This window comes from Botrytis cinerea, chromosome 5, assembly GCF_000143535.2.
Source record: "Botrytis cinerea B05.10 chromosome 5, complete sequence".
Lineage (NCBI taxonomy): Eukaryota > Fungi > Ascomycota > Leotiomycetes > Helotiales > Sclerotiniaceae > Botrytis > Botrytis cinerea.
In genome coordinates, this window is record NC_037314.1 from 1,928,330 (window position 1) to 1,949,494 (window position 21,165).

The following is a 21,165-nucleotide window of genomic DNA, read 5'->3' on the forward strand; positions in this document are numbered from 1 at the left end:
ACCCCAAAAGCCTCTCGTATCCACCCATCCACCCATCTACCCATCCACCCCCCCCCCCCCCAAAGCACGCACTAAACGAAATTTTCGCGACCTTAATTCAACATCGCAAATACTTAACGTACACGATCACCTCTGACACATACCTCTCTTACAACTGCTCATAGCGATCACATCCCCAGCCCACGCGTGCAAATTTTCCTCGTCCGCAATTTCTGCAATTGCTTGGGGAGATTTCATCATGGGTATACGAGTGTCACTTTGAGATTCTAGGCTGGGAACATACGAGTCGGGGCTATCTAGTAGGTATCATGTATCCATAGTGCGATTCCGAGTGATGTCGTGATGAAAGGATTGGCTCTCGAAATTGGGTTGTGCCATTCTTGTTATTGCGGGTGTCATCTCAATCATCATGGCGTGTATCTGATATGTTTCCCATGTGAAAAAAGTGTTGATCCCCTAGAGTGGAGTACAGTGTCAATTAATAAATACTCTGCAACCCAGTCTCGCCGTACTTTGCTGTGGTCATCACTTGCTGACTACTACCAAAACCGTACCCCACAAATCTCGTAACATGTCTTCCCCAAGGCGTACACATTCACTAGTGCTTTAGTACTTAATTGAACAATCAAACCCGCAACCAAGCACAACTTTCACGTGCAAGACTCCCGCTCTACGATGCTCAAAGACCACACACAGGTCTGGTGGTCTAGAAACCAAGCGATATCGGACGCGCGGGGAAGAGTCATCCATCCATCTCTGTTGACATTCACCCACAAAACCACACCGCATCGCACCGCACCGCACCCCAAACCACACGGTAGGACGGCTCACGGCAAGCCTGAAAGAGAAGAAGAAGAAAATTTATGTTCGATCTGGGCCTCTCCTCCCCCAACAGACCCATCTGTATGTAGGTAGGTACCTTGATGGTATGGAATTGGTACTCCGGACAAGTCTCCATCTGTTAAGCGAACGCCGCGTCGGTGTTCAAAAGTCGGTGTTGGGACTGGGTGGGCATACAATCGAAACCCTACTATATATTATCCCGGGGGGTTTTTAACTTTTTTCTTGATCGCTAGCGCTCAGGGTATCCAGGTTGTTATGCTATGCCGGTTAGATCACCGATAGCTTGTTTGGGGTTTTGAGTTTTAGTGTGGTGTGAGTCTTATTATAGGGCCAGAGTGTGAGAATGTTAGAGTCATATATCAAAAGCAGTACACATAAACAGAGACAGGTACTTTTGCATCACCCGTATGAAATCATTGTGGGACACATCTATTTTTCTATTTATTAAACGCCGTTTGGTGTATTCTTTCTATTGATATTGTAGCAAATACTGGTATTATAAGCAAGTATCTTCCATGCCGGTACTTTCTCCGGGGTGTACTATATGATCTATTACATCGTCTATCCACCCATTCGTTTAGCACTCGATCCACATCGAAAGCAAAAAGCCCTTTGACACGCGAACCCATCCTGTCCACATTTTCTGAGTGTTCCTCCAGGCGTTTTCACCATTCCTGGACTGTGGGATGAATCTCTCAATCCCCTTTTTCTCATAAGATCTCTTCGGGTAGGTGTGGTATAGTCAAGGAGAGGCGTTCTTGGTTTCCTTGATTCGCTGTGAGTGGGTGTGATAATACCCCCTCTCCTCTTGTGTGGGGATACTGTAGACGTTCGGTTGCCATTGATCATATTCTGTAGAGCTAAATCTTCCGAGTTGGACGTAGGTGTCTCGATCTCCCGGTTAATGTGACGTGATGGCGTGAGTGGCGTATTTTCTTTCTCATCCAGGTCAACAAATTTTCGTTTGGGGCGAGGTGTAGGAGATGACTGATGAGGCGACGAAGTACGCGGGACAGGGCCGTTATCAACAGAATTTCTCCTCTGTTGTATTCTCGACTGTATCCTTTCATCTACTGCAACACTGGGTGACGACTCAAGTTGCGAAGTTGAGGGAATAACAGCACTACTGCTGAATTTCCTGTTCCTCTTGTATTTTCTTCGTGAATCCAGGGCTGTTTTTGGAGACGTTTCCGGAAGTTGATCGATATCAAATACATCGATATCGGTCTCATCAACTCTGTTTGATAAAGCAACTGCAACATCAACATCGACAATCTCAGGCTCAGGCTCAGGCTCAGATTTCATTTCGAGTGTGGGCTTTTTGGAAGAAGTGATAGGTGAGGACTGTGGCCATTCGGCACTGAGTTCGTCAAATTCATCAAGATCTTTGAGGACGCTCAACCCTTTCTTCGGCGGTACGAAAGTGACAGCATTTTTTTCTGAGACTGCTACTAGTTTCTCCTTCCGTTTGATAGTAATCTGAGACTGCTTTTGTTTGTCCTTGCCTGGCAATGAGCAGACAAGTAAAATATCATCTCCCTCAAGACCAAGGCTCAACTCATCAACGTCCTCTGACACAAACTTCTTTTTACTTTTCCTTTGAGTAGATTTTGATTTCCTACCAGTTTTATCTTTTAATTTACTACTACTCAATTTTCTTGCTGTTTTCTTGAGCTTGGCTGTTGAGCCGTTTGAATGTAGCGGCTCCTTCAAATCAAACCCAGTTTCTTCGTCTGAGAATTCGTAGGCGGGATTAACAGTGACTGGCGTAATTCTCCGAACTCTAGGGCCGATATGTGTAGGAAGTTCCGGCTGATCATCACTCTCTTCCGAAGATTCCAAATCAGAGCTCCTCAAATTCAAGGCGTCTTCATCCACATCCACCGGTTTCACATCGGTCAAGTCAAATACACTGGCGTCTCTAGCCAAGTCTTTGTGTAGTCTACGGTCCAGGGATTTGATTGTGGCAACGGCATCTGACCAACTAACTAAAGTCGGTGCCTGCTGTGCAGGCTTTCGAGTTCTGGAAGATCGTTGGAAGAAAGATATCGGATGCGAACTACGTGATGCAGATGTAATGCTCGATTCTGATTCTTGATCTTTTTTATGGTATGACCCACGAGAACCCGGTCTAGTTGAGCGTTCCTCAGACCACAAATGGAGATATTTTTTGCGGTACCTCTGTTTCCAAGAAACTTTCGAGTGCCGGTTATTTATAATTGCTAATCCTTCCCAAATAGAGTCTGTTGCAAATGCGAGACCCTGATCGTGTGCTTCAGCTACCTTTGCGATGAGTATCTTGTCCTCTTCTTCTGTGAATAAATTGTGTCCTCGTGGTGAGGCAGCATAACTTGAAGTGCTCAATCCATCGGAAAGTAATGTTGTATCACCAAGAGATTTTGGCATGGAAACCGCTTTTGGTTTATGTGAAGCTCTTGGAACTCTTTTTGCGCCTCGTCCTTTTGGTAAAGCCCATATCGACTCAGAGATATCGGGAGATGGACTACGCTCAGTTTCTGGCTCTGGAATAAAATCTCTTAATGCTGGCCGCTTTCTGGGTTCTAGTGAAGGAATTTCAGGTACTCTCCATGCTGGTTCTATATTGGTGTCATCATGACTTTGCTTTTGTGAAATAATGCTTACAATTTGAGGGGCAACTTCGGGTCCAAATGAACGTAGAATTTCATTATATGAAGGAAAAGAAATGCTGTGTCCTTCAGATTGTATATTCTGACGCCGTTCTAAATCGTTTTTAGGGGTAATATTCCGAACGGATTCTGTCTCTGTCGCAGATGCCATGTCAAGAAAAGGATCCTGATTCGACTCATCGTAGCCACGTAAAATAATGTCGTCCTCCTCCATATCCTCATCACTTATCTCGGCCACACCATCTTTATCAAATGTTTTGTCGCGTGCGTTATCCTCCCCTTCCCTATCATCTCTTTCCTCCACATTGCTATATTCGTCGCCCGATGTCTCTGTGACACTCTCTGGTTCAACGGTCAAGGCTCTTAACAGATCACCTCCCGCCTTTTTACCCCCAGCATCTCGTTCATCTTGCATCTCTTTCAAATGCCCATTATCAACCAATATTTCCCCAGTAAGCAAGTCGATTTCATCTCCAACTCCATCGAAATCTTTCCCATATTTTTCGAAGATTGATTCGAATGTTGATTTTAGTTTATAGTCGAGTCGCGCTCTCTTTTGTTGAAGCTCTTGATCGGGATCATATCCAGGTTCGTAAATTATATCGTTGTTCTCATCGTCGACAATAAAATCATCTTCCTCGGTGTCACTATAATCCTCGGAGTAATCGTCGTTAATTTCGAGGTCGACAAGATTGGAATCCGCAGGTATCTTCTGCCCTTTTGTTGGAGATTCCATATTGATGATTCGCAATCATGTCCGAATTTTGACAATGTTGTAGGAATCAAAAGAGTGTGTAGTTGTTATATCATTATTTCAGTAGATGAAGAGTAGAAAATGTAATGAACCAAAGTCGCGAGCCGTATTTCATAAAGCCTCGGGAATACGCGTTGGGTTCGTGTAAATTACCCTTGCACGTGCCTTGACATACTCGTAGTAGGTACATGCATAAAGCTTAAAAGTAGATTGGCGGGGTTGCATAGACAGGTAACTGAGCAAGGATTATGTAAGCATACATCTAATCTAGCTTTACGCTTTACCGTATGAAATACGTCAAGGTATCAATCGTATCAATACATCTCAGATCCAACCAAGTGAGTGAATCTACAACGCTTTTTATGCCAGACTTCTCTTAGACCTTTGATGGACCAAAATGCCAGAGATACATTGGTCGATAGATTTTGACGATTCTCCATAATTCAATGTGAATAGTTGCCAGCCAAACATCCACAACATGTATTGTCAAAAGTGTCGGACATCATTGAAACTTGATAGCTCTTTGGAGGATCTGAACCCGGCAGCATTTGATTTGCTAGTTGGTTCGTAATTATTCTCCAGATTATCTTGATATCGTCTCGAGAAGGAACAGAGCTTATTAACATTGATTTCTAGGTGCTGCCTCACAAAACCAATCCAAAAACATCCCCCCTTCACGGCCAGCATATCCTCAAGACCGAAAGCAACTATATGATCGTGTCTCGAAGCATGCCGGTCCACCAACTTTTAAGCGGACAATCTCCGCACCCCGTCGGCATGAATCTAATCTATCAGATACGATGAGAAGTGGCACGAACAATCCAGCCATGTCTTTTGTCATGCTGACAGAATCACAAGTCGTACCGCCATCAGTTGCCAAATCACCAGATGCTACAACCCCAAATAAATCAAATCAGGATGACTTATCTGGTGGCGATGCAGCAGGTGAGGGGGGTAAAGCAATGTCGCGAGAAATGGAGCGGGTATCAAGACTTTTCGAGATTCTTACAGCGAAATCTGATATTGATCATCCTATTTGTGTTGAATGTACAGAGATGCTTGTCGATGGATTACAAAAACGATTAGAAGCTGCGACTCGAGAAAGGGATGCGTATGTTGGTTTCTTGAAGCAGGTCAACGCCGAAGTACCAACAGAGGAGGAGGTGAAGGAAGCCAACGACCTCCTTGCAAAGGTACAAGCAGAAGAAGTCGCGGCAATAGAGGAATTAAAGAAAATCGAAGCGGAAACTGCTGCGGTAAACGAAGAAAATGCACAGCTGGAAGAAGAGGCTAGAGCTCTTGATATCGAGGAAGAAAAATTCTGGAGTGATCGAAATGAGTTTGCAATGAAGCTCTCGGAGTTTCAAAACATACGGGATAGCATCAATCTCCAATATGATCATGATTCACAGCTATTGGATAAACTACAAAGAACGAATGTCTATAACGATACATTCTGTATAAGCCACGACGGAAAGTTTGGTACAATAAATGGCCTACGACTCGGACGACTCTCAAGTGTGCCAGTTGATTGGCCGGAGATTAATGCGGCATGGGGACACGCATTACTCCTTCTAGCTACCGTTGCTGGGCGTCTCAACTTCAAATTTGATGGGTACGAGCTTCAACCTATGGGTTCTACTTCTCGAATAATACGTTTTGATTATCCCTCGCCGTCTGCAAGTCGCTCCAGCTCACAACGGGTTAATCCACCCAAGCCACCCAAGAGATCAATTCTTGAACTTCATTCATCTGGTGATATGCCCCTTGGCCTTACATTCATGCATCGTAAATTTGATATAGCTATGGAAGCATTCCTTGAATGTATGCGTCAATTAGGCGCATTTGTTGAGCAGGAAACTGCCAGGAACTCTGAAACTGGAAAGGGTCTTAAATTACCATACAAAATCGAAGGGGAGAAGATAGGTGAAATTAGTATTAAACTGGGAATAGCACAGGATGATGCGTGGAGTAAAGCGTGCAAGTACACTCTCACATGCTGCAAATTCTTGTTAGCTCACGCCAGTAATGTTAATACTACGAGGAGGAGTATATAATTTATGATCATTGATGCACAGGGGATTTACGGCGCATTGGGTCAAAGAATGGAAACGTGGAAAAGGCGTTCCTGGCACTTGGACTGGATTTACGGCGTTTAATATGGTCACAATGCTTTCACTACGCACACCTAAAGACAGTTTGAGAAATGCAACATTTATTATTCATCGTTTTATATTTCGAAACACCTGCTTGGTTTTCTTCCAATCTATACTTTGCAAGGTATATAAGTCAAACGTTATTTGTCGATTTTGTTGAAAGGAATGTTCCAATGTAAACCAGTTTTTTTGAGCGTTTTCTTCTTTTCTTGTTTTTTTTTATGGCAAGGTTGCCTTTTCAAACTCTTTTTTAAATCACTTCATCGTACATGCGTCGTCTCCAAGTGGCTACATACTAAGGTCAGACAATGTCTCTGCGCGCACATTGTCTTTCTTCTCAGTTCTTCTCTCCCGAGTCTCGACGCGATCATCAACTCTATCGGCATCTTGCTTGCGATCGAAGAACTCCTGGTCCCAAGTGGAACATTCACTAAGAGCCTTTTCTTTGGCGCGATAAACCTTATTGTGTCTTGGATCCCGAACAACGGACCCGACTTCGTGTCTTTGCAAAAACTTTCTAGATGTCATGATGGAAATTTTGTTTGTGGTTATGCTGAAAGGTCGAAATGGGCTTGGGGGTTACTTGAAAAATCGATGGTTGGAATCTGCTAAAGTGGAATTACGGGCTCTCTGGTGTGAAGGGTGTGAAGGGTGTGAAATTTGGTGGAGGTTGATGTTTTTATTAGATGAATGAAACTGAGGAAGAATGAAAACGGTATATTTCAGCGCTATCTATATACACGGCGAAACCTATTGTTTCCTACTTGTCTTCAACCTATTAACGCCTTTCCATTGTCCTTCAGAATAACGATGCAATCATAAGACAGTATCTCCTTCTGAATTTTGCCATCCCAGCAAAGCCCGACCAATTTTCGAAAAATCCCTTTGTGCGTGCGAGTGAGAAACTCCACGGATGTCTCATAATTCATTGCCCGACTGTATTAAAATGAGCTGGAGGTAATGATGGATAGATAGATGAGAATGGAAAGCATAACATATACTCGAAGAATAAATGCTGGGATATTGGTACGTCTAAGATTCAGGAGTATTCAAGGAAGCGATTTCATTAAATTCTTTGTTGTCATCATCCCTCCCATCATCATCATCATTATTATTATCGCGAACAATCCTAACCCAAGATATGAAACAAATCATCGCACCCCTACTTCATCTACCTAGTTAGTTAGCTAAAGCCCAATCAAGTATTAGTATTGTGTGGTATGAGAGTAGGGTCTTGAGCTACTTCTGTCCGTTGAAATCGTCAAAATTGCGTGAGAGTCTGTAAGCGAGTCGTCCTCTTTATACTAGGATCCGTAACCAAATGTCCCCTTTTTCCTTCAAATTCGAAGAAAGGCAAAAATAGAGAAATAGAGAAATAGGAAAATGCAAAATGAATACATCTTATCAAAAATAAATGATCGATTACTTTGCAGTATCAATTTAGAGAAATTACATATAACTATTGAAATCTTGAAATATTTCAGTCCCACTCGAGTGATTTCAGTCATCTTTGTTGAGCTAACAAGATGACTGTTGACATCTCTCTCTCTTGTATTTGATATTTCAAGAACAGATCTGCATGCTTGAAAGACTATTTTTATATGTGTCATCTCATCACTCATTGTCATTAAAAGCGTCTAGGTATCTACACCTCAACTTGGCTAGGTAGCTAAGCTAACATATATAACAAGTAAGCTATGCAAAAAGCTCACTAACAGGTATATCTTCAGAACTCCGGAAATCATTATCCCGCTCATATAATTACAGATTTCTCAGTCTTCCCAAATCCTCACAGATATCAAGCTTCTATCCGAACTTTCCCTCCACCTCTCACAAAGTCCACTCAATTCCCCTCCATGACCTGAGCAATGGGAATCTTTTCAATCTTACTATTCTGTTCCTGATCCCTACTGACTTGATAGAAATCGTCACAGAAATCAGAACACTGCATAACCTTCAGAAACTCTTCATCGTGAGTAATTATGATGAGTTGGAAATTTGCTTGTTGTTGACGGGATTTAATGATGTCATGTAGAGATTGTGCGAGTGCTTTTATGTTGTCTTGGTCTAGATTGGTGGTAGGTTCATCGAGTGCAATGAGCTATAAATGATGTTAGAATCACATCAATTTAAACAAAGGAGAATAAGAAAAGAAACAAAACTTACACCGCAATTAATACCGAAACATTCGGCGAGCGCTAAACGAATGATAATACAAGCCAAGACTTTCTGACCAGCACTGCAACGACCACGCATATCCATCTCGACATCTTGCTTAACCATCACAACTCGATATTTATAGTTTGTCTTCTTATTGCCAGCCGTGGTTTCGCCCTCATCTTTCTCGGAACGAATCATGATCGTATCAACATCCGTACCCTGGTAAGTAGTCTGCCACAATTCTCCAGCAATTCGATTAATTTCTTCCATCTTCACGCTATGAAATTTCACAATTGCTTTGTCCATAGCTGTTATCATCTTGCCTAGATCATCAATAGCAGCTTTCGTCGTCTTGACTTTGATCATAGCTGTGCGATACTCTGATCGAGCATTTTTGTAATTCAAGTCCCAATCCTGTAAATATTGCGCCAAGTTTTGGTCTTTCTCTGAAAGAATGGCTGTTTTTTGTTGATAGAGGCGACGATGTTCGTAGAACGTGGCTTGTATTCTTTCGGCCTCCTTTGTTAGAGTTTGGAAATTTCCTTCCACATTTTGAGACTCCAAGTCAATAGTTTGTTTCTTATAAACCTCTAACTTAGCCAATTCTTGACGGTAGAGGATATTGTCGCTGATATTTGTCTTTAGTCGATCGGAATCACTCTTCTTGGCTCGGAGTGCATTCAAATCGGTAGTAATACCGTTCATTTCTTCGCCGATACGCTTCTGATCCTGTTGAATGGATTTAATTGCTCGCTCACAAGCAGCAAGATTTTCAGGGCCACCATTGTCAATGTATCCATTGATGCTTTTCTCGTGTTGCAGGAATTGACGGACAGTGTCTGCCAACTTCTCCTTCTGAGTTCGGACTTCTCTTTCCTTTGTATGACCTTGCTGTTGAATGTCTTCGTATTTAGCCTTTGCAGTATCAATTTTGGGTTTCAAAATTTCCAGCTCGGCATCAGCATGGTTCATTGTTTCACGTTGCTGTGTGCTACTCTCGAGAAGCTCATCAATCTCCTTTCGCAAAGCTTGTTTCTTTGCCAATCCGTGAATGACATCCCGAAGTCTCTGCGATTTGCGAGAAAGATCACGCTCCACGTCGTTTATCCTGTCCTTAGCTGCATCTTTCTCGGCTGAAATTTTCGACAATTGTTCTCTGACCTCGCGCATATTTTCGCTACAAGCTGTCTGTCGTTCTTGGATGTCATCAACAGTCATGATACTTCCAGCAATGCTTTGCTGGGATGCTAAGCTATCAATCTTTGCCTCGTGGTCCATAATATCACTATAGTACCTAATAATGGACGAGATGATATGTGTCAGAGATTCGACATCTCTCTGTCTAGCGTTCTTACGTTCAACAATACTGTCGTGGTGCTCAACTTCTTCAAGCAATCTTTGCTTCTCATCTTCCGCCTTCTTCATTTCTTGCTCAACATTTGGGATTTCGTCCTTGAGAGATTGATAAATGTCATACTGTGATTGAGCGGCTTTGGCAGTCTTCAATTGTTCATTGTACATCTCCAGCTCTCCCTGCAATCTTTCTCGGGCATCTTTGTTGAGAAGTTTCTGGATTTTCTTCATGGCGGCTGAACGATGTGCTTCTTCTGCAAACCCTCTCTCGCAGAGTTTGCACATGTCCTTAGTCTGAATGGTGGTTAAGCATTGGGTGAAGTATTCGATCTTGTGTTTAAAGCCATCGATATTATCTCGAACTTCATCACGCTCCTCTTCCAGCTGATTCAGTTCCCTAGGATATTCTTCAACACTTACTAATGGTTTCATGTCTTCAATCATTATAGAATTTAGTACAGCATTCTCACAAGCCTTTAGTTGCTCCTTCTTAGCTTTAAGATCTTCACGAAGTGCATTGAATCGAAACCCTGCTTCAGAGTGAGATTTCTTCGCAACTTCTTGTTCATTTGTTGCGTCTGAAACTTCATCTTTCTCTCTGTCCAATGCACGTTGGAAATCTTTTGCGAGAGTATCAACTTGCCAGTCTGAACCGAGAATTGAATCGAGCTTTGCGCCGTGCGTCGCTTTCATGGTGTCTAGTTTTCCCTTGGTTTTTTTCAATTCCTCCATAACATAGTCAAGTTGCGCGCGGTCGTTCGAACGCTTGTTGATCTCAAAAGCCTCTTTCCTCAATGACTTTTCCTCATCTTCAAGCTCACGCAAGCGTCCATTGCTAGTACTGATGCGACTGTCCCAACCTGCACCGTCAAATTGAGTCCTGAGCTTCTCCAACAGATCTTTAGTCTCATTGTGAGATGCCTCAAGACCGGTTTTATCACCTTCGTCAAATTGGATAAAACCCAGTTCTGTTTGCTTAGGACTCACTTTCCTTTCGTTATTGGAAATTGTTTGCTTGGCCGTGACCTTTTCTTGAACACGTATTGCGTGTTGGTTCTGAAGTTCCGTCAACGTAGTCTGGACGTTTTTCAATTCTTCATTAGTAGCTGTCTTAGCCCGCTCCAATTCACGTTCCTTGTCGCGAGACAGCTTTCTGATTCTTTCTATAAATTCATTCACTCGAGATTCGTTGATGTCGTCATCGTAGCCTCGAATGGCATGCTTGGATGCAGCACTCTTGACCAGTTGAATTCGAGATTCCAGCTCTTCTTCATAGGCTTGTTTCAAGGCTTGTTGTCGACCTAAATCTGCTTGCTTTTTTCCCAATTCGGTTGTATTTGCCGATACTTTCTGCTGTTGATCACGATATTGTTTCTGAAGTTCTTCGTCTTGCTGTTCCATCTCCAGTATACGATCCGCGTATTGATCCAATGTTGATTTAAGCCATTCATCTGATTCAGAAAGGGGCTTGATTCTTTTTTGAAGAGATTCCAGATTTTCTTCACTGAACTTAACCCGTTCTTTGTTAGTTCTGAGCTTTTGAACTAGCTCCCAAAACTCGGCCGCCTGTGCCTGTTTCGCGTCAACCACCTCTCGAACTGCTTCCATGTTGGCTTTGTCTTTCAAAGCCTCTTCGGACAACTGATCTATCTGAGCTGAAAGTTCTTCACAGCGGCTCTTGGTTTTTTCGCCTTTATCCTTGTTATCCTTAGCAATCGATTCGTCGGCTATCATTCCTTTAATCTGCTGAGCATAATCCTTCTTCAAAGACTTGAGACTATCGACAGCCTTGGTGTATTTTGTCGCCTCGAATATATCGTCAAACTTCTTCTTGAGTTGTGAAGGCTCGCTCATCGGCCATAATGAATCATCTTGGTGACAGAAAATAACATTGTCCAAAACAGCTTCAGAAACGCCCAAGGCTGTTTGCATTATCTTGTCGATTTCACCAACTTTGTGAGATACGGCAGTCCTCTCGCCACCATTGTTGACCATCAATCCGGCATCTAGGGTCTTCATCTTTCTGGCTGTCTTTGTAACCGTGAGTTGCATACATCTCGTGATGACCATTCTCGATCCGGTTGTACTTTGAAATGAGAGCTTGACTTGGGCTAGGACTTCCTTTTCGCCGCAGAGCTATGTCTAAGTAAGCATCTTGTGTAAAAATTCATATCGAAGAACTATGAGCAACATACTTTGGGGTCATGAATAAAAGCCCCTCCAACCTTGCTATTCGGTGGCTGTGCGCCAGTTGTCGCATACTTTAAACATTCGATGATTGTCTAATTGTAACTTAGCTAAACCCTGAAGGAGAATATCTGCAAACAGATCCGTACAGTTTTTCCTGAACCATTGAGTCCGACGATGAGTGTGAGAGGGGTATTGAACGAGATATTTTCCCAGCCCTTGTGATCGAAGGATCGCACCCTATAAGAACGAACCCTTATTAATTTAACTACCCTAACATATGATCGGCATCAATGAAACTAACCCGCATATTCTCATTTTTTCTATTTTCGACATCTTTTTGATCTGTGACGGCTGTCAAAGGCTGTTAAGTTCTGGCGATTAAAGAAGAAAGTTGATGAATGCGAACAGATTATCGATGGGCTAGAAGATTCACGTCAGCACTGCAATTAATGTAAGAGACGGCGGGCTAAGAAGTGATGAAACATGACTACCTTCTTTCTTGCGCCTGTCTGTGTTGTGTACATATAACTACGTGTGTTGGAATTGGCCGATGATATTTAGTAACAATTGAAGAGAGAAATAGATATGACGCTCCGCTGGGCCACTGCCGTGGGGGCTTCTTCGCTTCGCTCCAGATAATAAAATGTTCTACGAAGGTGATGAAATGATGGATTGGACGGGAAGGTTGTAGGTGGCAATCAAATTGTAGAAGGAAAAAGGTTGTTGCAAAGGTTGGAGGAGAACGTTGAACGCGCAGTGCGATGGATTGGCATGAAAAGAAACGCGTACAAAGAGCACGCAGTCACGTGGTGGATTCTAGGTTAGGCAGCTGTCCCTCATTGCTGGAGTCTACTGGGCTAGGACGGAGCGGCGCGGACGGGAGTGATTGCTACTGTGCTACTGCGACGGTGCTACTGCTAGCCATAGGGACGGGTGGACCACCACTCTGTTGATCGGCTTAGTCATGAGGATATTAATAATGCTAGGAGATGGCCCATGGATCAATGGGCCATGGGTCAATGGGTCAATGCATCCTCTCAGGAACTCATTCCCGTCCCCGCCGCCAAGTTGGTCCCATCACTTGCGCAGCCACCAGAGCAGACAATCGTCATTAGTCATCTCGAGCAGCACAAATCGACTCTAGACTCCCAGAGCCAAGGGAATCGATGACGTTGGCGATGTCATCCGATGCCACTCCAAACATTACGATGGACGGAGCTTCAGAGTCGAAGAGTCCGACGGCAGAATGCGCTGCAAGGGAGAGAAAAAGAAAAAAAAGAAAATGGGACAACGCAAAAGGAAAGAAGGAAAGAAGGAACACCGGTCGCATGTAGAATATATAGATAGGGACGCCACGACAGGCAGGTGTGTCATGAAGAGGTCGACGGTGTTTTGCTATTGGCATGAACTCGGATGTCTCCCACACCGGCGAGTGCATATATATATACGTCCGTACGTGTGTGCGCATCATCTTCAGAGAACAGAACAAAGCAATCATCTTAGCAATGTTTAACCAAGACTGCAGACATCTCTCGACTCGTCCGCGAGCCCTTGTCCTGAGAACTCCTTTCTTTTGTCTCCTGTCTCCTGTCTCTTGCCTCTTGCCTCTTGCCTCTCCATGTACATTGTATACTGCGTGCTTCCTGACTTCCTGACGATGACCCTGCGTTTGTTACATCGACATCTGGCATCTCTTCCAGTCCACCCACGCCCAGATCTCTGATGACCTACATATCGGCCATACCAGGTACGAGCCATCTTCATTCACACTAGGAGAACGAAAACAAAAACCAAAACATCACATTTGCACAATTGCCATGTTTCTCCATTCCCCATTTTCCCGCCTTATATTTCGTCATTCCAACAGTACCTAGATACCTTCATAATCCATAAATACTGAGAAAGAGGTAGGGAATAGGAATAGTAACGGTAGCTGATATTCTTTTCAATTCATCCATCATCATTACATTATTAATTCCACTCGATTCCATTCCCCTCGACTCGTCTCGTCTCGTCTCAGCCCAGCTCGATCTGACTTGAGCTTCAAATCTTGGGAGGAAATTTTCTTCCCCTCTCTAAAATTCAGACCTTCCCGACAAAGCTTCGAGAGCGTAATATCTCAGCACCGCATTTTACATTTGATCGTTCGCGATAAACTTGTACCTGTCCACCTGCCTACCCACCTGCTTGACACCTTCACATCCTCACTACCTATTTGCCTCGAATCCCAATGCCCACACAGAGACACAGGCAGAGACACATACAGATAGATCCTCTTCTTCACGCCCACAGCACAATTAGAGTTCGAAAATGTCAGAGGGGGATACATCTATGAATATGAATAATTTGAACCTGGATCCTACCGATTTCTTGCAACAGCATCATCATGCAGCCAACCTCGGATCCATAGATCGGGCACTGTCAGCCTCGCAGGTACGAAAACCTTCAATTTTCCCGAAATCTCTTAGTCCTTTCCAGCCTTCCGTGCATCTTTGATTTTGGGGAAAATTCCTATGACTTCCATTTTTCAGCATGCTAATGATATATAATCCCCTATCTAGGTCGATCAAAATTTGCCCGATACATTAATGTCGGAGATTCTACAGGATAATTTAATGATGGACTTTGATGGACTTCCCGATATGAATATGGATCTGAATACTCTTGGCGACAATGGCAACATGCCGAAATCTTTTACATCACTCAACATGATGTCGCCCGTCGGAAATGAACACAACGATGATGGGAGAAGGGGAGGAACGAATGATGGGGATGCCCAGATTGAAGAAATCGGGGCGGGTCCTTTACCTGCAGGCTTTGGCGTCCAGCCACCAAATACGAGTAACAGCTCAGTCAATGATTTCACGAGACGACGGAATTGGCAACAAAAGGTGGTTGAAGAGATCAAGGACTTTTTACACGTCTTGACCCCTTTTGGAAAGTTTGTTTTTCTTTCGCCTAGTTGTCAAAGTCTCACTGGATATGCCGCAGAGGAGCTTCAGGGGAAATTTATCGTGGATTACATACATCCAGATGATAGTGCAATGTTTGTGAGGGAGTTCAATGAATCCATTGCATCTGGTAATAAACTGCGATTCTATCTTCGATTTCGCAAGAAGGATGAGTCCTACACAATATTCGAGTGTCACGGACATGCCCACTATGCATCAAGACCCTCGCCAACAGCAGCTCTCCCAGTTCCAGATCCAGATGTCCCGCCTAGAGAAACAGCGGATTATTGTAGAGGCTTTTTTATGATGGCACGGAAATATCCAACAAAGAACGCTATTCTACTGGATTCATTTCTGGAACATAAGACTGAGTTTGAGCGAATGTCAAAGAAAATTAGGGATCTCAAGAGAGAAGAGGAGGAAGAATTCGAAGATAGTGAAAGAACTTGGACGCATCGACAACAATCAGACTCATCTGAGACAATGACCACAGCCATGAGCGCATCCATACCTGCGGATCCGAACCATCCTGATTTCCTAGCGATGCCTCCTCCAGCAAGACCGGACATGTCATATAGCACGTTGACGAAAGCGAATCTCGAGGATGCTATTTCTAATAGACAGCCCGATTCTATAAAAGATAAAATGCAACGATACGAGGGTGTTGATACTGTAGAAATGCTCACCGGGTTACAATATCGAGATGGTGAAAGAAGTCAAGGGATTAGTACCGGCGCCCGCAGTCCAGCGTTAATTAGAGGCGATGTTGGGATTGCAATACCAATTGATAAAGATGGCCGTCTAGGGGACAAGAAGAAGAAGATGAAGCTGGCAGATGAATATGTTTGCGCAGATTGTGGTATGTATCATTTCCAACGCCTCCTCAACCTGAAACTCCGAAGAAAAAGCTTACATTTTGTTCAGGTGTTATGGATTCACCAGAATGGCGCAAAGGCCCCAAGGGTCCCAAGACGCTCTGCAACGCCTGCGGACTTCGCTGGGCAAAGAAAGAAAAGAAACCACAGGCGGGGTCGGCACCAGCGCCTTCAAATACTCTCACGGGACCTTCCCCAGGCTCTTGAAGACACCGTGCCGACTCTTTTACGAATATGATATGATTGATATACAAGGCGTTTCGGTCGAGAGGGTTTATATAATTTCAGCATGGAGTTTGACGGGGATGGTTTTTTAGAGGGTTTATGACCTTAATACCCACTTGGCTAGTTTTTAAAGGCCGGCGTTTCTCTTTTTACACTTTGAACTGAAAATATCAGATGGTTTAATTTGCGTGTTGGAATTTCAAGAGGGCTACCTAGCTATAGTGGATGGATTTAAAACCATGTCTTTGTCAGTTTAATAGTTGATTTTGTGTACGCTATGCTATGAATGAAGTATCTAGTATTCTCTCATGAGGAAATAAGAGGTTATTGTTTGATGGTGTTTATTGTATCTTTTTTGTGAGTGCTGGTTTGTGCAGTTGTGATCATGATGTCTGGGGACACCATATATATGTGAGGGTTGTAGTATAAGTATAGTATATAGTATAGTAAAGGGGGGTAGGCTAATGAAGGATCATTTTCGCCTATCTGGGTCTATTTGTTCTTCTTGGAGTATCTCTAAATGTGTTGTATTATGGGTATGGGTATGGGTATGGATGGGATGTGTAGATGTAGATGTGAATAAGAATGTTGGTTTTACAGAGCAGATAGAGGTGGATGGATGGATATCTGGCCGGTGATGTATTTATTCTTGAGATTAGTTTGGGAGAGGGGATGGGGATGGGGATGGGGGTGAGGATAGAGATGGAGATGGAGATGGAGATGGAAAGGGGATGGGGTACCGGTAGATACCTATCTAATCCCTTTAAAACAAGTGTTACAAGTATGATTAAGTTAGTGAATAATGCATAATGCATAATGAATACCAGACAGAGTAATAAGAGTACAAGTGTATATTGAGATAGCTCTCAGGATGTGACGAGACGGTATTATATGGATTTCAAAGACGAGAAGGGGTATTGAGATTTGCATGCCGGTGTTGTGAATGAGAGAGGTACTCTTAACATAGGTACTTTTAAAGCAAAATGAAATCTTGCATTTCGTATTTCACACTTCACACTTCACACTTCACGGATACATATCCAGATACAGAACCAACGTATTCATACCCGCCCAAGTAACACAATCACCATCTATATCCAGAAACTACAAACAAAACATTTCAATCCAAAACACATAAGTTACTCGATAAATCAACTAACTAACTGACCAACTACCGATAGCGAAAAAATCAAAACAACAGAAAAGAAATCCAAATCCATCGTATCGTATCGTATCGTTACAAATTCCTCATTCCCTCTCTCGTAGACGCTTCTTCCTTTAACTTAGGATTCTTCTCTGGCGCTTGACGCGTCGCTCCCGCTGCCGAAGGTATTCCTTAGACTCATGTCGCAGCCTTCGACGTTACCCTCTCGCTAACAATCCTAGCTTTGCTTTTCGCCTTTGATGTAATTTTTTCTCCGGCACTTTCGGTCGCATCTCTCACTTTCTCCGTCACTTGCGCGTATACTCCCGCTGCGCTTTTAGCCTTTGAAGCCGCATCCCCAATGGCATCTTCCGCCTGCGATTTCCCGGAAGCATATGCATCGTAGCCACCTTTCATACCGTCTTTAGCTTTTGCCGTCAATTTACTATATGTATCACCAGCGAAACCCTCAGCCTTCGAAGCACCCTTTTCAAAGCCCTCTCTTACAGTATATTGGTAAGCACTAGAAGCCGTTTCCCTTCCCCTCGCCATTGACTCTTTCAAAAACTCCGTGATCGCAACGACGAAACTTGTAAGCCAAGCTACCAATGCTGCCCCCCCAAACACATACAAGAGAACCGCAAGGGCGCCTAGAGATAACAAGCCCAAAACTGCCAAAAGATCTTTAGCTCTTCTATATCTCCTACCCAATTTCTTTTTTTTCTGCGCTACGAATTCAAGAAGCGGTTCGACGGGTCTATCTTTTTCTTTGTAATAAAATATCGCTCCCGCAGTCGTAACGTCAAATACACTCTGTCCATCCATATCACCACCCGGCTTTGAATTTCCCGCCCAGTATCTCTTCGTAATGGGCCATATTGCAATTTTCACACTTGCCTGGTGCGTGTAACCGGGAGGTTTATGATCTGCCAATTTCTTCTGCACATCTTGTAAGCGACGAAGAGCACGTAAGCCGGCATTTGATTCAATGCGTCCAACGCCAGCATTTTTGTAGCCGAGTACATAGCCTTCGGCTCTTGCGCGTTCGGCTTCCAATTCTTCACCATCTCGTTGCCAGTTGTTTTGAACGATAGTCTTGGATAAGGTCCAGGAGTTTTGGAAAATGGAGGTGTGTTCTTCGGGCTTGTAAGCAGTGCCGGGGATGAGAGAGACGGTGTGCATGATGGTTGGCGAGATGCGGATGCAGATGGATAGGTAAGCGGCGCTGGATAGTATGTTGTGGAGGGATTGGTAAAGGGCTGTAGCTTTGGGGACGACGGTTTCAGGACGAGCAGGAAGAAGCGTGAGGTAGTTAAAGAGAGGCATGAGCAGGAGTAACACTTGGGCGGTCAGATTTGTGCAATCTTTGTGGAAATTGGGGGTTAGAGATGCTCCGCCCATGAGAGTGCGAATAGATTTGCAGCGAAGTTCCTGACGGCTGTAGCCTACAGAGTAAAAAATGTCAGTTCGTATTGTAGTTAAGGTTTTCATCTGTTGATCCTTGGGATATCATACCTTCACTATCGAGAAGTGCACGATCCAAACCATGAAGAAATTCTTCCCCCTCTTTGGTATTTCCCCATAGAACCGACGCAAAAACCCTGGCCTCTAATATCTTTACAATAATACCGACAATGAGGTATTTTCTTGTACTCGTATCGATCAATATCTCATCCCATCCCCCAACTACAGTATCTGGCTCAGCAACAAGTTCCACATATCTGTAGAACTCCTCCGGCATCCTAATAGCCCAGGGTTCGTGAAACTCTGACTGTAATTCTTGAAACCCAAAAAATACTGTAGCAAAATTAACTATCGCTATATACAAATTTGCATACTCATCCTTAAACCAGGCATTACTGCGATCTCCTTGCGGATGTGGAGGATGCTCAAGTTGAAGAGGCATGAAGTGTCTGAAGTCGGCCACGGTAGTAGGTCGTGACTGAGCTCTCCCAAACCATCTTGATACTCTGGACGGCATTTGATTCTTCGCACTTGGGCTGTCAACTTCGGCCAATGCCTCTTTTGCTACCGGAGGAAGAACCTTAGACTTGTTCACTGCTTGAGATGCTGCACTTGCAGGAACCATGTCTGTAACTGGATTGCTGGTTAGGTCATTGAGCAGTGTAAGTCCTTTCGATTTATCACCCTCCTCTCGCACCGCCAACAATGCATCTCGGGCTTTATTTCTCCGTTCTTGGATTAATTTTCGGTTCACTATTTGACTGCCAACTAGTCGCGGTGCATTCCGGAGGGTTGCTCCTGTTGTTTGAAATAAAACATTTTTGTCGGCCTCGCCAGGAAGTCTGTCCTCGTCGTCCACATCATCAAGATTCTTGAAATTGGTTCGATTTCGTAGGAACGACATAATGATGAAGATGATTAGACAATTACAATATGTGTAGCATTTAGGTTGGAATTTCACGATATTGCAAAATCGCAACGACAATCGAGGTTTGTATGTAACAAAAGAAAAGAGAATGAAGGACAATCATGAAGCGTTCTTCAAAGAAACGAAGAATGCCGGCCATACAAAGGAATTAAAAGCTGGAAGCAATCACCTCTTTTTGTTCCGAATCGAGTCAAATAGTACAACGGAAAGCACTGCAAGGAGTTAAAAAATTGTAAATTGCTTTAGTTTGAAATGTTTGTGGTCTTGTAATCAAGAGTTCGGCTCCCTGACGTCTTGCTACCAATCCTTAGTCATAAGATTTGGCCTTGATAGCAAATTCGTTGACGACAAGAATTCTTCTCCCCTAAAAAGTCTATATTAGCAATCATTCTTGAACACATTAACAAAAGGTATTACCTTACTGATGAGCTGTACATTCAATTTCCACGTCGGTCCCGAGTGGCAATTGGTGTACCGCAACGCAAGTCCTGACTGGCTTGGGATCCTTATGGAAGAATTCTGCATAGACTTTGTTCATGGCTGCAAAATTCTGCATGTCGGTTAGGAAAACATTGACTTTGACAACGTTTTCAATACTACTGCCAGCGGCCTCCAGAACCGCCTGAAGGTTCAGCAGTGCTTGTCTCTAGATTTGTTCCTTAATAAGATTGACTTCGAATCTGTAGACAGGATTGAAGACATACGGTTCGATCAGCAACACCTCCTTCGACAAGCTTCATTGTAGCGACATCCATCCCAATGCTACCGGAGCAATAAACCATTCCTTGACATTTGATGGCTTGGGAGAAGAAGGGCAATGGCGGTGGTGCCTTGTCGGTCGAAACAGCTTCTTTTTGGGGCATGGTGTATAATTTATTTCCTAAGCTTTCAATAATTGGATCAAGTAACTGTAGTTTGGTAGGAATGATGAAGTGTTTGACATTGATGTTGACGTTGATGTTGATGTTATCTTACGAATAGCCGTTGTTGGAAATAGGAAGGTGGGGGATGATGGGGCAAACACAAAGATGGCGGGGTATAGCTTTCATCGTCGTGGCTTTTCAACCCAATATGATACATAGGGATCTTGTAGGCCAACCAGTTACACCTTGGAATTTTTACTCTATTTGAGACAATTAGTTATACTCAAGCCGTATTCGCAAAAGATTTCTCTCTTTCTAGTTTTTGCACAAGATACTGACAGTTGTGACGTCATAATACTTAAGAAGAGAGCATATAATATGAATATGAGTATGTGCAACACAATTGCTCGGTATGTATCTTCAAGAGGATTAATTTGTTGTCTTGAGGATATATCTGTTGGATTGTATATCTCTTGTTGGCACATTTTGAGTCGTCGAACATGAGGCTTTCTCACGTGCCACGAGCAAGGGCTCCCGGTGACCCCGCACAAGATCCAATTATCCTCGGCATCTCGAGATTCTACATGTCATGTTTGAGTTGGAGGATTATT

The 21,165-nt window shown here is 43.5% G+C and overlaps 7 protein-coding genes across 7 annotated transcripts; 2 read left to right on the forward strand and 5 right to left on the reverse strand.

The window, feature by feature from the left end:
* Positions 1–1,260: 1,260 nt before the first annotated feature.
* BCIN_05g05490 (hypothetical protein) lies at positions 1,261–4,366 on the reverse strand. Its single transcript, XM_001559639.2, has one exon. The coding sequence runs from the start codon at positions 4,225–4,227 to the stop codon at positions 1,405–1,407; it is 2,823 nt and encodes a 940-aa protein (XP_001559689.1). The 5' UTR covers positions 4,228–4,366; the 3' UTR covers positions 1,261–1,404.
* A 206-nt stretch (positions 4,367–4,572) lies between these two features.
* On the forward strand, positions 4,573–6,523 carry Bcvps30. The gene is made up of 2 exons (XM_001559638.2): positions 4,573–4,808; positions 4,882–6,523. The coding sequence occupies exons 1-2, from the start codon at positions 4,724–4,726 to the stop codon at positions 6,300–6,302; spliced, it is 1,506 nt and encodes a 501-aa protein (XP_001559688.1). The 5' UTR covers positions 4,573–4,723; the 3' UTR covers positions 6,303–6,523.
* Positions 6,524–6,526: 3 nt separating this feature from the next.
* Positions 6,527–7,162, reverse strand: BCIN_05g05510 (hypothetical protein). Its single transcript, XM_001559637.2, has one exon. The coding sequence runs from the start codon at positions 6,927–6,929 to the stop codon at positions 6,690–6,692; it is 240 nt and encodes a 79-aa protein (XP_001559687.1). The 5' UTR covers positions 6,930–7,162; the 3' UTR covers positions 6,527–6,689.
* Positions 7,163–8,003: 841 nt separating this feature from the next.
* Bcrad50 lies at positions 8,004–12,940 on the reverse strand. The gene is made up of 6 exons (XM_024693081.1): positions 12,596–12,940; positions 12,406–12,524; positions 12,251–12,341; positions 12,110–12,196; positions 8,568–12,050; positions 8,004–8,502 (listed from the first exon to the last, which is right to left on the reverse strand). The coding sequence occupies exons 2-6, from the start codon at positions 12,435–12,437 to the stop codon at positions 8,245–8,247; spliced, it is 3,951 nt and encodes a 1,316-aa protein (XP_024548866.1). The 5' UTR covers positions 12,438–12,524; positions 12,596–12,940; the 3' UTR covers positions 8,004–8,244.
* Positions 12,941–13,707: 767 nt separating this feature from the next.
* On the forward strand, positions 13,708–16,499 carry Bcwcl2. The gene is made up of 3 exons (XM_001559634.2): positions 13,708–14,537; positions 14,666–15,914; positions 15,980–16,499. The coding sequence occupies exons 1-3, from the start codon at positions 14,415–14,417 to the stop codon at positions 16,135–16,137; spliced, it is 1,530 nt and encodes a 509-aa protein (XP_001559684.1). The 5' UTR covers positions 13,708–14,414; the 3' UTR covers positions 16,138–16,499.
* Positions 16,500–17,192: 693 nt separating this feature from the next.
* Positions 17,193–19,828, reverse strand: BCIN_05g05540 (hypothetical protein). Its single transcript, XM_001559633.2, has 2 exons — positions 18,815–19,828; positions 17,193–18,744 (listed from the first exon to the last, which is right to left on the reverse strand). The coding sequence occupies exons 1-2, from the start codon at positions 19,665–19,667 to the stop codon at positions 17,498–17,500; spliced, it is 2,100 nt and encodes a 699-aa protein (XP_001559683.1). The 5' UTR covers positions 19,668–19,828; the 3' UTR covers positions 17,193–17,497.
* A 76-nt stretch (positions 19,829–19,904) lies between these two features.
* BCIN_05g05550 (hypothetical protein) lies at positions 19,905–20,674 on the reverse strand. Its single transcript, XM_024693082.1, has 3 exons — positions 20,396–20,674; positions 20,114–20,337; positions 19,905–20,055 (listed from the first exon to the last, which is right to left on the reverse strand). Exons 1-3 carry the CDS (start codon positions 20,552–20,554, stop codon positions 19,989–19,991), a joined length of 450 nt encoding a protein of 149 aa, XP_024548867.1. The 5' UTR covers positions 20,555–20,674; the 3' UTR covers positions 19,905–19,988.
* Positions 20,675–21,165: the final 491 nt, after the last annotated feature.